This window comes from Grus americana, chromosome 8 (genome assembly GCF_028858705.1).
Source record: "Grus americana isolate bGruAme1 chromosome 8, bGruAme1.mat, whole genome shotgun sequence".
In the NCBI taxonomy this organism is placed as follows: domain Eukaryota; kingdom Metazoa; phylum Chordata; class Aves; order Gruiformes; family Gruidae; genus Grus; species Grus americana.
The window spans coordinates 29,458,932-29,473,089 of NC_072859.1; the positions used below are offsets into that span (position 1 = coordinate 29,458,932).

The following is a 14,158-nucleotide window of genomic DNA, read 5'->3' on the forward strand; positions in this document are numbered from 1 at the left end:
CCCAGGTACTTTTGGGGAAGGTGCAGGGTCTGGTAATTGCCTGTGGTTTTCCAGGGGTAAGGGTGGGTGGATGGGGCTGCTCTCTCTTATGAGCCCATCAGCTTTTGAGAGAGAGACTTCAGGCAGAGACTAGAACATGTTGAAAGCCATGGGATCCTAGAAAGTATGAAGAACGTGGTTGACTCATCCCTCTGCTTTTTAATGGAGATTGCTCCCTCTAATATATACAAATGTATTGATCTCTCCTTTGAGTCAATGATAAAATGTGTCTCTGCAGCTTTTCTTCTCGTTAGGCTGCGTTTGTTACTTGCGTCAATAACTCATGATGTTGGGCTGAATGGAAACTATGGTCTGTTCCCCCCGGTGCTCTGAATGGGGCCATCGGTCTGTTAGGTCCGAGGAGAGCAGCGTGTGGTCAGAGATGCTCCCTAGGAGCATGGCTGTACCTGGGGGGTCCAGAGAAAGGGGGTTGGGAGTTACAGAGACTCTGGCAATCCTTCCTAATGTTTGCTGGCGCTACCAAGCTGCACTTGGGATTTTAAATTGTGAACTCTGAGACACGAGGGATAAAGTGAATATTAATTCAGTTATATATATGACCGAATCCCTTCTGGGGAGGGTGATAAGGCAACACTGACCTGAAAAGGGCAGCTCAGAGTTTTAATGCAAAAAGGGCAGGATGTGCAAATGGGATCTGGTGTTTTATCCCTTAGAAATCTGAGAGAATTGTGTCAGTGGAAGGGGTTTGAGGCCTTCTGCTAAATGAGTTGCCTGAAAGGAAATGGGCTGAGTTGTTGGGTTGCACCGAGAGCCTTTTTACTAAGCTGGGGGGGGGGGGAGTTCTGTTTTCACATGGTCCTCACTGGGCTTCCTCCAATTTCCTTTGTCTGAAATGGGAGTTTTCATGATATATTAAGCCATCTGTGCAGAGGACAATGTATTCTTCCCTATTCCATCTCATCAAACAAACCTTTAGAGGCACATTTACCAGATCGGGGCTGGAAAACTATCTCAGTGTACAACTTTTTGTCCACTCACCACATTTATTGCCTCACTTTCTCAACTTTGGTCTGAGCTCCGATGGCTTCTGTTCATCTGATGGACCTCTGTTCTTGCTTGCTCATCTACGCTGTCATTAGACTGGTCTCTGGTTTCCATAGAGACAGCAAACCTCACCTTGCCCTCTAAATCAGGGTCCCTTTGTTGCGTTTCATGATGCAGAAGGACATTAGCTTGCTTCAGGCACTTAAGTAGAGGAAAAGATGTATTTGATTCCCTCAGCATAAAAGTAATTTAAATGAGAGCAGCCTCAGACTGTGGAGGGACTACAGAGAGCAGGTTATTGTGCAAAGTTCACTGCGCAGAGGCTTTAATGAAACGGAGTTTCATGGAGCACTTGATGGCAAATGAAAGCGGGACCTTGAGGTCTGGAGAGACAAGACTATTCTCATTCCTCTAATGCGAAAGCAACAATGTCCTTAATACAGAAAGCCAGAAAGATTAAGAGACACTGATTACAGCTCCCAGGCATTAGCTGTCTCTGCTGTGACCTGCCCCTCCTCTTGGCATGAGACTGGCTGTGCATGTTATGCCTCATGATGTGCTGCTGCTGATGATGCATGTGGCTAAAAAGAAATACATCTGGCTGGAGCAACTGAAGGTAGCCTGTGCGATCTCCTGTGCACGAGGGCAGAGAAACAAGCCCCAAACCTCACCTCCTGTTAGCACTTCTCTGACATGCCAGCGGCCAGCAGAAATAGAGAGATCTATAGGAGCAGCACCTAGAAGGGAAAGGTGCAGCAGGGCAAAATCATGTACCTTGATGCAGTGGACCTGTTGCCTACCATAAACTGTCCAGTTATGTTCCCTGTGCTTCTGCAGGAATGAAAGAAATGAAAGAAAAACAGCAATGTTTTCATCCTGTTAGCTCTGAGTGTCCAAATGCCAACTATTAGAGGCCAGCACTGGTAGCCAAGGGAACGGTCCTCCCACAGGAAAATAAGAAAATAAGAAAATGACAGCTGAACAGCATGTAGAGAGGATAGCACACAAAAGGCTCACCAGATGATGAGAACATTTGGGTTTTGTTGTGGGGTTAGAGTTGTGGGGTTTTTTTAATTTTTAAAATATAGATGGCTAGCTCTAATCTTTTATCCACTCTGAGTGCTTAGACCGCCTGCAATCTAAAGTGCTGGGGCACTCTTCAGCCTTTAATGGGTTCTGGGAATGCTTCAAACAGCTATTGCTGTTCCATCAAATAAATGCACAGCTGCACCTGAACTAAAAACTTGCTTGGTTTCCAAAAATCAGACCTCTGTGTGTGTGCACCTACCCACTGGTTCAGCCCTGGCTACAGGCAGAAAGTGAAGAAGCCTGTGATGAAAAACCACCTTTCTGTCCCAGCCCTCACCTCCTCTGCCCTGCAGGGGTTTAAACTCTGTGTAGGCCCTTATTTAATAAATGCACATTAACAGCCATGTGTTGATGCTGTAAGGACATATTCCTACCGGCAGTTTCACCCCATATGGATTGTAGAGGAATTAACAGAGGAGATCTTGGACTTGTGAATGATTTCTGTTTCAGATTGTCCAGACACTTTGCAGATATCTGAAAGCTAATTTGATCTGGTTTAGGATTATATTCCAGGCAAGACCTGACCTGAATATGCCATGATCTGGATCTGGTTCCTTCATCAAATTAGCAAAATAGGCTTTGTATCATGATGATGTCCTTTATGAACACACATACGTGGGACCAAGCTCTGGAAATCTTCATCCATTTAACTCCAGAGGTAAACAAGTTAGTCGAGCATCTCTAAGGAGTCCTAGCAAGCTATCTGTTGCACAAAGTGTTATTGTAGATCTTGCTGCACTCTCAAGACATCAGGGAAGAAAGCAGGTTGATATGTTGCTTTCCTGGGATCGGGAGATGCTTCGAGGGCCAAATTGAATTACTTGCCCTTTTCTTTTACTGATTGAGCAATGAGGAAAAACAGAATTCACTTTGAATTAATTCATCAGTGATCTCATTTTGTATAAGGACAGGTAAGTTGTAGCTAGAAATAATCCCTCTGCTATGCAATTTATTCTGGCTCATTTTTGCTGTGAAACCACTCTTTTTTTCAGACTCTCTAGTATTTTCATCCTGCTTTCCTTCAACAGCTCTGCTGTCTTCTTGGAGTCTTTGGGCAAAGCTAAGTTAAGCTCCAGCAAGTCCTTTAAAACAACCTCACTGGTCCCAGCTGAGGGAAGCTGATGCTTGAGGTACTGCAAAAAGTGTGCAGAGTCCCTTTGGTTTTAACCATATTCATAGGCTGAGCAGTATTGCACATAGCAATTTCTAACAAGAAACAGCATTTTTGTTTGTCACTTATTAGTTTGAGCCTCCAAGCACAAAGAGTACTCAATCAATTCCTCTCCACACATTCATCTGATCAATTTGCAGTGTCATGACAAAAGCAGAGAAGAAATATCCCATATCCCAGATTGCACCAGGACCTTTCTGAAAGAAAATTTTCCACTATTAAGGTTCAATGCAATTAGTTTTCAAGGTTACATCTGTTTCCAAGTCTCACAATACCTCTGATTCAGCCTAGCGAACAGGAACTGAATCAGAAAGCTTTGTTCTTTCATACTTAAACATCAAAAGAAGTTACTAACTTTCTTTGTCACCTTATGTATGTCCCCAGGCAACTTTAACACCTTTTGAGAGCACTAGGCAAAGCATGAGCAGCCCGAAGCTTGCTTGCTCTTCAGCAGTGTTAGCAGTAGGCTCCTGAGCACCGGGTACCTTCTCTTGCCTCTATATGCCATTTTCCCAGGTTGCGTGTGCGATGCTGGCATCGCACTCTGGCAAAGGACCTCACCTTTGGCTCTCCAGAGGGCAACATTTTGCCTGGTGCTTCTAAGATGGAAAACTTTTCCACAATTTGGCTTGAAGTTCTCATAGATTGCTGCAAGGTATGTGGTTGTGGGATGACAGCAAGTATTCTGGCTCAGTATTACAAAATGCTGATGGAAAATATTAACTGAAATCAAGCAGAGCTTATTTATTTATTCAAGTCATAGATCAAAACCCTTGCTTGAAATTATTCCCCAAAGATTATAGTGGAGAAAATAGTATATATAAAATGTTTCCAGGACTCTGCTATGGTATAAATATAGCCATAGGTTGTAACTCATAACTGCACAGTGTCTAAGGCAAAATCATCCTGCATTTGAAAGGACTGAATGCTTTATATTCTTACCTAAAGATCACTAGGGACACATACAGGTACTGCATAAGAAAATACATTCTGACCATAGGCTTTAGTTTAATACACATATTAGGCTGGCATTAGATTAGGAGAGAAAGTTCATAGAGAATTAGAATTGATCACTAGGGGTCACCTATCTCCTATCATTTATAGAATTATATTAACTAGCTTTGAACTTGTGTTGCAGTTTAAACCATCAGTGGTTCAGCACTGTCACTACAGTGTGATAGTGTGATCTGGAAATGTCCGTAGCCTGTTGTGGGAGCAATGAACAGAACAGTCGGCAAACATCACACTTAGGTGTTTCATGCTGTAATCCACAGAAAACAGAAATTACAAAGCCAAGTACACTGCAGAGACATTTTGGTTAACTGTTAAATGGTGTGGGAAGGTTTTACTGTTTGCTATAACAAAACCTTTGTGCTGCTCCTATAGAAACCATCCCTTGTATAGAATTTGTTCACACGTTCTGTGGCTTTTGTGACTATGTCTGTCTCTGGCATCCTCTGGTATCAGCCCCTGGGTTCTGAGGAACATATAAACCTCACAAAACCCAGCAGAAAAGAGCTTAGAATAAGCTCAGAGTTTCAAAAAGATCTAAAGCTTTTTTACCTCAAATTACATATAATCTCTCTGAGGGGCGGTGTCAGTTCATCATAAATACCATGGTGTGCGAGCTGCCAGCCTGAGGCAGGTTTGGGTCCCTGCGACAGCTGATGTCACTCTAGCTCAGCCTACCTGACCAGTCAGATACTATATGTTTCCTTTGTACCAACTGCAGAACAAATAAGCAAAAAAATGCTGTAGAGAAAATGTTCCACTTAAGGCAGCACACGAAATAACTTCCCTGAAGGTAACACAGCCACAAAAGACTGCTTGCAGTGTTGACAGTGTCACAGTTTCTCATTTTCTCTTCAGCAGTTATTAGTAACGCTCGTGCTGAGGTAGCTATTGCATCTTTCTGGAATAATACTCCACACATATTACCAGAATAATATTCAAGGGCCAATTTCCCATCTTAGTGTTTCTTGGCTTGTAAAGAATTGACAAGTCCTCGCCATGCTAAATATTGTTTGGAGAATAATCAGTTTGAGCCCTCGCTGACAGCGTGTGACCTGAAATAAGTCAATAGCCATGCAGTGCCTTCTCCTCCTTTCCTGTACTACACAGATAATACAGGTTTCCTTCTCAGGAGTTTGCAAAAAAGGTTGTTGTAAGGCAATGAGATTTTCCTGGGCAGGAAGCTCTATAGGGACACGGCGTGTTTCCAGCCGCAGGAGAGCTGGAAGGAAACCAACTCATTTCTTTTCAGTGTTTTTTTTGTGAGGCAATGAAATGCTCAGGCCAGGCCATCAAGTGTGAAACGAGGGCTGTCAGAATAAGGAACTTCTAACATAAATTCAAGTTAGCCTCATCTTAAAGTTATGAAATCACATCACAGCCAAACAATTAACATTTTTCTTTTATGGCTTTCTTACCCTAACTCCGAATGTAATGGCTCTGTGAGCTGAAAAGCATCTCCATGTTTCTTGTGATTGGCAGGGTGAAGTGCACGAGAATGCTGCGGGTAACAACTGCTGTATAAACATGCAGGTTTTTCATCTTTTCTCTTTCTTCTGTTTTACCAGAAACCTCTCAGTTGCTAAGAAAAACTCTCTAGGGTATGTTTAAAGCACCGTAGTTCAGTTTTGCACAGACAGAATGAGATCTTACAGAGAACTCCCACCATACTCATGAACTGGAGTTTATATATGCATTACGATTATGCTGTTCACAAATCCCCATCTGAAATCACCACTCCAAAGTGGCCTTAATTTTATAATTCCATATCACACAAATTTCTTACTAGTTGATCTAGGGGAAAAAAAGGATTACAAATAAGACAAAACCATATTACAAACAAGACTGTAAAACAAAGTGCGTATGCAAGAAATATAAAACATCATATTTGGAATGAATATACCATTGGTAATTGTAACTAGAGTAGAAGGCAGTAACAACAAATATGTGATATAGTCTGAAATTAGTGTAATTAGTGGTTATTGTGTTTGCTTCAAGTGTGGATACTGGAAAATGAAAGCGCTGGGAGGCTACAGATACAGCACATGAAATTAGACATTGAAAATTTGGTACCGAATTGATAATTAAAGTGTTAAGAGTCTTGAAGAAATCTGTTTTGTGTGGATTCTGGGCCATATTGTTGATATGGTGTCTGGAAAACCAGAGCAGGATACTAGTGATTGATACTGAAATATCTTCTGGGGACTTGGTACAGACCTGAAGCTTAGATTGTGGCTCTCTGGATGGGGGGTGTCATGATGGCGCATACAAACAGCCCGATAGCGGGACCTGAACTGGATCCCTGGGGTATTCCCCAGCACAAATTATTGCAATAATATAACTGGAGATATTGCTTATTTTCTATTCTGTTTCTTGCTGTGCTGTGACTCCTTTTCCTCCCTCTGCTTTCTTGCTTCACCCCTGAAAAAGCCCAACCCCGAGCAGAACTGTCTCAGTCAGAGGTTTAGTGGACGAGGTGCTGGGAAGCACAAGGGAGGGAGGAATTCTTCCCTCTCCATCTACCAGAAGAGGAGAAGAACTACCTGGGAGAGTTCCCCTCTCTCACATGATGGAGTGAAAAATTGCCGATAGAGTGAATTTCTTTCTGCACTGAACAAAAAGTTTGTAAGCAAGCTACCAAACTGCTTTTATTACAATATAACACAGAAACAGAACCACCAGAACAAGTCTGGTTTTCTGTTTCTACAACGTCATGTGGCTTCTTTACTGGCCAGCACCTTTTGTCCAGAATTAATCCAAATGACACTTAAGGACACAACATGATGTGGTGCCGGTGTTTTTTACATCTCAGTACAAAACCAGCACTCCACTGGCAATCTTTTCACAGCTGCAGGAAGCATCCTGCAGCGAATGCTTTCATCATTTAAAGTCACGTATTCATAAGTCTGTCTAATTAATTAGAGTTGGTCACCATTCCTTCTGAAGTTTACTGCTGCTTTCTGTAGATCGGCTGTATGCTTAGCCCAATACAAAGAAATGAAAGAGAAAGGAGACAGTGGTTTAGGAGCTGTGAAGCTGAGATAAATTCCTTTATTTCTTAGACAATCCACTAATCCTGTAGAGATCAACAGGTCTTCCATATTTCCAAGTACGCTATTATGATCACATATCTATCACTCTTTCTTTATGACCTCAGAGGCTTTGGAGGAAAATTTTCTTCCCAAGAGGACATAAAATTTAGCCTTTGTAACATCAGGTGAAAAGAAAGAGCAGGAGGATATTGGCCTTTTGGTAATACCCTCATAATATGAGAGCGAGATGGTTATAAGCCAAGATTTGCAGTACAATTTTAATCTCTTGACGGATTTTGATTACGTCTCCTGAACATAATCTCTAGGTTGAGAACAGACTGCTATTACTAGAGTCTATAGTCTCTGCTATAGACTGCATTAACCACATATCATTTATAACATGCTGAAATGAGACTGGCTGACAGCTTTTATGAAAACAGTTCATTTTATAATATTTAAACTCTGCAAGTCTCTGAGTTCTCAAGTGCTATGAAAAAACCTCCCCACAACATGCACTTTATATGTGCCTTTAGTTATCTGCACTGTGTGCCACTTTTATTGAGGACGTTCTCAGGTGCCTGTTTCCTGTGTTGACTGGAAGTTCCCTGGTGGGATCACTGACAGTCACTAGTCCTCACGGAAGAAAGCCTGCTCTCGTGCGGCAGGTTCGGTGGGACTGAGGATCTGAACAAGCCACTCGGAGGCAGCGAGTATTATGAGCTCAAAGAAGATCAGGGCTTAAAATGTCACCAGATTCTCCAATGCCTTGAGCCACCTGCAACAGCTTACTCTGTACACATGGCTTCCAAACTGTTGTATTACTAGACTGTTACACTCCGCAGAGGTAGCATTTACTTACGTTTCCCAAGTGAAACAAGTGCCCAGAATAGTACCTTGCAAAGAATCAGGCCAAGGGTGTTACTCCAAAGAGCTTTACTTTCTTGAATTGCCATAAAATATTAACTGTGTTAACAGAGAAATTAATCTTCCCTTTTGTCACTATTTTTTTTTTGCAGGCTGCTGAAAACAAGAGCCATGGGCCCTACACCCGCAGTATGCAAAAATGTCTTTCATATACTGCCATCTGTGGTTAGTGTGTACCTCTGTCATCCCTACGCTGTGCCGCTGGAGGTTTTATTCCAGCAGTAAGCATATCCCTGCCAAGAAGTCTGCTAAAAGGGCAGTTAAGTCAGAAAAACTGCTTTTATTCATACGTGCTCTGCCTGAGACAGCATGGAATGAGATTCTAACAATTCTGCTTTCAATTGTACCACTAGACAAATTAGTGTTGCTTTTTCTCCCACTTAATTTACTTCAATACTGTTTGTCTCTTTATTCAGACCCTAGCCAGAGCACTCATGTTCTAAATTAGCAGCAAATTTACAGCAAAACATATACACACATACCACAAACTTTGCATATATTTATAAACACCAAAATTCTAAAAGATCGCCTGAGTGCATGAATGTATTTACATATACTGCCCTACTTATTTAGACTGCTGTTTCAGAATATGTATGTTTAGTTACAGTTTGCATATATGTAAGCTATGGACTGGAGTCCAAAATCTCATCAGTTAGCACCTTGTTCCCTAAGTCTGTATTATAAAAAATAGAATGTAATGTTTCAGCAGCTGGCAGGAAAGTAAAACAATTTGTATGTAATTGAGTAAGAGGTGATGACTGTGTGTGGGAGAGCAATCCCAAAGCAGCCAGGCACACACAGCAGTCACAGTGACAAACCTCTGGGCAAGGTGCTACAAACAACATTCGGGCTGAAGGTATTTAAAACCTGCGCATGCACCTCATCTGAAAGGGAATGTCCTGCCTTGGTGCTTACCTGTACTTCAGTAGATCTAGGCCAGTTCTTGAGTCCTTATTTCTCCTACAACCTGGGGCAGCTCTCCCAAGCTCTGCTCCTGTAGCTCATCTGCCCAGCAGAGCTCATTAAGTTCCTTTCTCTCCTGCATATTTCATTTGCAAGATCTATAGGCAGAGATGTCTCTATGTACATTCTGCCATACAGGCTCATCACTGTTTTGGGCTTGGCATCATCTGAACATGAATTAAATGTTTCTAGAGTGAAGCTGACCAGGGAAAAGCTTCACACTTTCAGGCCTAAAGCAGCACATCCCTCCCCAGACCTGGAATCGTCACAGACTGTCCATGACAACACGCAGCCTGGACAGCTGCTCACAGTTGACAGAATTTCTGTGGCTGAAGAGAGCAAAATAAGCATGGTTTGAAAGCGGTAAGGCTTAAACATCATGTGAAAGCAGCTCAAAATCTCTGTTTGTTCCAGCAGGAGGTTAGCTCGAAAGTATGTGGGATTCATGACAGTCTCTGAAGAGCTGAAACAGACAGCAGCAAGCTCTTCAGTCTGAGCCCCCCACAGAATTACAGGTCCTGGCTATAAACATTTGCACCGGGAGGGGTGGGGGGAAGGATGCTGTGGACTAATTTTTCAGAACTCACTGTGTATGATTGCTCTTAGCTCTGTTTGATGCTGGTCACCATGGATTTTTATATTCATAAACCAGGCTATATTCCACAGACTATTACTATATTCTTCATGTACTATGGAAATCTCAGGGCAATATAATTACACAATAAAAACTACATACAGCCACCCTGAAATTAGCTGCTGATACTGTTAAATACATTTGAAGTAGAATATACGTGAAGGCCTTCTTTCACTTGTATCTCTCCAGGTTGTCAGATGCAAAACAAACTCACACAGTATCAAGGTTTATTTGTACACATGATTAGTCTTCCAGTTTTCCTCTCAGTTTGCATCTTTTGGTGATTTAATAAATCACCTTACTTATCCAAAATCCACTATTAATGTAAAATCTAAATTTTGGATCTAGAAATATTAAAACATCTCAGTTAAAAAAAAAAAATCCTTCCAAGACATTTGTAGTGAGCTTTGTTAATGCTGCCTTGAAGAGTGACAGTTGCATATATCAATTAATACACTTTGAAGCTTTCTCGATACAGCGAAGCTTCAGCAACAGCGATGTTTAAGAACAGCTTTGAAAGAACTAAGAGGCCTTAAACTTTTAAGCCACAGCCTAAGAGGAGGAAGAGCCAGCTGCTGTTTGTGCAAATCTGTCACATTGAGTTTTTTAAGCAGTAGGTAGCAGGAAACATACTAACATACATACTTCACTATTCCTGCTAAAAAATAGTAAAAATCAATTAGAAATCATTCTTTAATTTCAGCTGTCTCTATGGCTGTGTGCAAGCTGAAATGCTGGGCATGCCGAGAAGCACACAAATGCAGGTACTTTGTGCTAACTTGACAAGCTGACGACCTTTCAGCAGTACAGTTGTAGCATAAACCAGTACCCAGAACTATCCTCTGGTCCTTCAAGTGTAACGTTCACCTTGGACTGGACAGCCCACACTGTTAGCAGCTCTAACAGAATCTCGTGATGTGTCCTGAACATAAATAGCACAAACCCAGCAACTGAGCACAACATCCAGCACTGGCACAGTCAATGTCAATGAATATATGAAAATGGCAGGTGGGACCAAAAAGCAGTCATCAGATTGAGCATAATACCAAAGCATGAAGTTAAGCAGGAAAGAGACTAGTGACAATGGGGTTTGCAAGGGCACTCCCTGTGCAAATCAGTGTTCCCAGTAAAGTGAGGTCTGTCAGCCAGGCACATACACCGAGCAGCAGCCTGCACAGGCTGGCACTTCAAATAAACAAGCACACAAGGATGCAGCTCACATCGTGAATGGCAAAGCCCCAGCATTCAGAAGCTGTCACCCAACCGAAAGCTGTTTCAGTTTTGTAGGCTGGACCTCCATTTAAGAAGACAGCAGCTTGGTACAACTCCATCCCCAGACTGCACACTGCTACAGAACAGCTTTTACATGTATGCTGAAGTGATCCACCCCTCAGTTTCTTCACAGCTTCACATGGCCCTCTTTCCTGAACCCAGGTTTTTACTGAAGATGTCCTTGGACAAGAAATTTTTTGTTTGGCTCTAACTGAATGCTTAATTACTTAGAAATCAAAGTATATCCAATAATTCCATAACATTGATTTACAATCAAATAATAAACATTTGCCAAATGAAGTAATTATACTCATAGCCTGTAAAACTTACAGACTGAATTGAGAAATCAAAACTTCTCTGATGAGATTACGACATTAAACATATAATTTAAACATCAGCAAGATATTAAATTATGATTTCTCCCTATATCATCTCTTTTTTTCTCCTAGTTACAAGTGCTGTTGTGATGGTATGATGACAAAGTAAATCAGCAAGTCTAAATACAACCTTAGGATAAGAAATGTTACCTTCAGCAAATAAACCTTCTCAAGTTTCTCAAGCCATCCTGGTACAAAGCAGCCTTAGAGCAGATCACCCAGATGCACACACTATCAAAGTACCGCAACTGCTTGTAAGAGAGATGGCACAGTTCTGAATGTCCACTTAGGATTACCTTGTAACTGGGATTTTGTGTGTGTGTGTGTGTCTCAGAATTGGTCCGAGCACAAGCCTCAGTAGTGAAGTGCTAGACACAAGAGAGAGCCTTTCATACTTGAAACCATGGGGACAAACTTCCAAAAGGCCAGGAGTTTTTGTCTTCCTTAAAGGAAAGGAGGGATCTAAGCAATACACTTAAGAACTTGTGTATTCAAAAATGCAGAAAAGCACAGCAGAATTAGTAGTTTGTTGCATCCAAAAAAATATAAGTTTATTTGCATATGCAAATACTTACAGGATAGTTATTTACTGTAAGTGAAAACTGTACACTCACAATTTAAATTACAAGTTCACTTGCCATTTAAAAATGCAGTCAATAACTGCAACTGACAGTTTTATTCCCCAAATGTTAAAGAACTTGCGGCTTCTTTCTGTTCTTTATGCAACTGTTTTGCCCTGTTTTTCAAATCCTCTGCCTTAACATCATTCTTCTCAATGCCATCTCCCAGTTTGTACATTCGACTGGCATTGGCACAAGCCCATATATGACCCAGCTCACACCCTTTCAGCGAGTACTTCAAAGCACGGTTCATGTCCTTAGGGACCCCAGGTGCTCCCTGCAGGTATATTACACTGAGGTTGAAGCAGCTAGGAGCATAATTGCCATCACAGGCTTTTGTGTAATAGTCTCTAGCGACAACGGGGTCAGGTTTATCATCGTTTACTCTCCCATCATGGGCCAACAGCCCAACATTATGACACGCATTTATCGACTTCTTCCCACCTTTCTCACATGACTTCATAAAAGAGTTGTAGGCAGCTTTCAAATCTGAGTCGAGTCCACCTGTTGGCCAAGAAATGAAAAGATTACTGTAAAGACAAGCTAAAACAGATGGGAGCTCTCTGCTTTGCAACACGCTTCCCTGTGCTTTTTGGGAAATACAGCATCCCTCACTGTATATACTACAGACAAAATTTAGGACTTGAGAGACACTCTTGTTGTCTCAGTTATGAAGATTTTGCTAACGTCTTCAAGTTAGGAAGCCCTCCCCCACTCCCCAATAATCACAACACCTTATGCAGACAAAAAACCAAACAAACCCAAAATACAAAACACCCTTTCCACTACTATATCTATGGATTTCTTAATAGCTTACACTAGACAAAAGTATTCTTTTGCCAGTATACCTATAGGTACAGAGAGTGTTACTAGTTTTGAACTACAGTAAAAAGTATATTCCTTCCTAGTATTGTCATTTGGAAGAAGACTCACTAGCTTAACTGCTTCCAATTACTGTACCCGCAAATATGTGTTGGGCAGAGTTGGGGCCTACTTATATGTCTGTAAGTATTGTTACAGTCCATAATTTTATTTCTTCCTTACTTTCTCTGAACAACCAGACATGAAGAAATCCAAATTTTAAGAACAGGACACACAACAATATTCAGCACTGGATATACTTATGACTTATACAGACATAATTCTAAAAAATAACACACGTGGTTAACCTAAAGTCGATTTTTCAGGAGAAAGTAATTTAAGGTTTTTTACCCTTCCCCAGCTTTTATTATGCATCCATAAAAGGCGCAGGACAGGTAGTTCCTCCTTCAAGGTGAGGAGGAAATGCCAGGAGGAAAAGCAAGAGCTGTTTCCCCACAGGCATCGGGCGCCCCCCCTGCCCCGGTGCCCGTAGACAGAGGAGCTCACGCTGCTGGCAGGAGAACCGCAAAAGAACCTGCGACACCCTCACCACTGTCCCAAGCCACCAGCGGCTCAGGCACGAGTGTGACGGGCAGCGGACAGGAAAAGGAACCGGAGGCAGCGACACGAGCGCCAGGACCGCCCACCCGCAGCCCACCTTTGCCGATGGCCTGGTAGGCCCCCAGCTTGTAGCAGCTCTCGCTGTGCCCGTGCGCCTCGCAGTTGTCGCGCAACACCCGCGCCGCCGCCACGAAGTCCTTCCTCACGGCGTCCAGGTAGTCGGCAAGGCGCTGGCAGCCTGTAAGGCACCAGTGAGGGGGTTGAGGCTCCCGCTGGCCCCGGGGCGGCGGGCAGGGGCTCACGGTGAGGCCGCTTACCGTCCGGGTCCTTCTCCTTGAAACACTGATAGCTGTACTCGACGTGCAGATTCTCCAAGTAACCCTTCACCTCCTCCTCATCCTCGAAGTTGACGAGCCCGGCCATGCTGGAGCTGACAGGGCCGCCCGCGAGCGCCGAGCGACCGATCCGGCGCCTTCCGCGAGCGCCGAGCGATCGATGCGGCAGGGCCCGCCAGGGCGGAGCGAGCTCCCGTGCACAGGTAGGCTCCTATAGGAGAAACCAGGTTGTCTATTAACGGCTGGAGCTAATTGCGAGACCGA

The 14,158-nt window shown here is 42.8% G+C and overlaps 1 protein-coding gene across 2 annotated transcripts; it reads right to left on the reverse strand.

Moving 5' to 3' along the window:
* Positions 1-12,042: 12,042 nt before the first annotated feature.
* LOC129209489 (cytochrome c oxidase assembly factor 7) lies at positions 12,043-14,055 on the reverse strand. 2 transcript variants are annotated; one of them, XM_054833983.1, is made up of 3 exons: positions 13,877-14,008; positions 13,657-13,797; positions 12,043-12,641 (listed from the first exon to the last, which is right to left on the reverse strand). In XM_054833983.1, exons 1-3 carry the CDS (start codon positions 13,980-13,982, stop codon positions 12,193-12,195), a joined length of 696 nt encoding a protein of 231 aa, XP_054689958.1. In that variant the 5' UTR covers positions 13,983-14,008; the 3' UTR covers positions 12,043-12,192. The 2 variants fall into 2 exon arrangements, with proteins under 2 accessions (XP_054689958.1, XP_054689959.1); XM_054833984.1 differs by lacking the exon at positions 13,657-13,797 and having other exon boundaries at positions 13,877-14,055.
* Between the last annotated feature and the right edge of the window lie 103 nt (positions 14,056-14,158).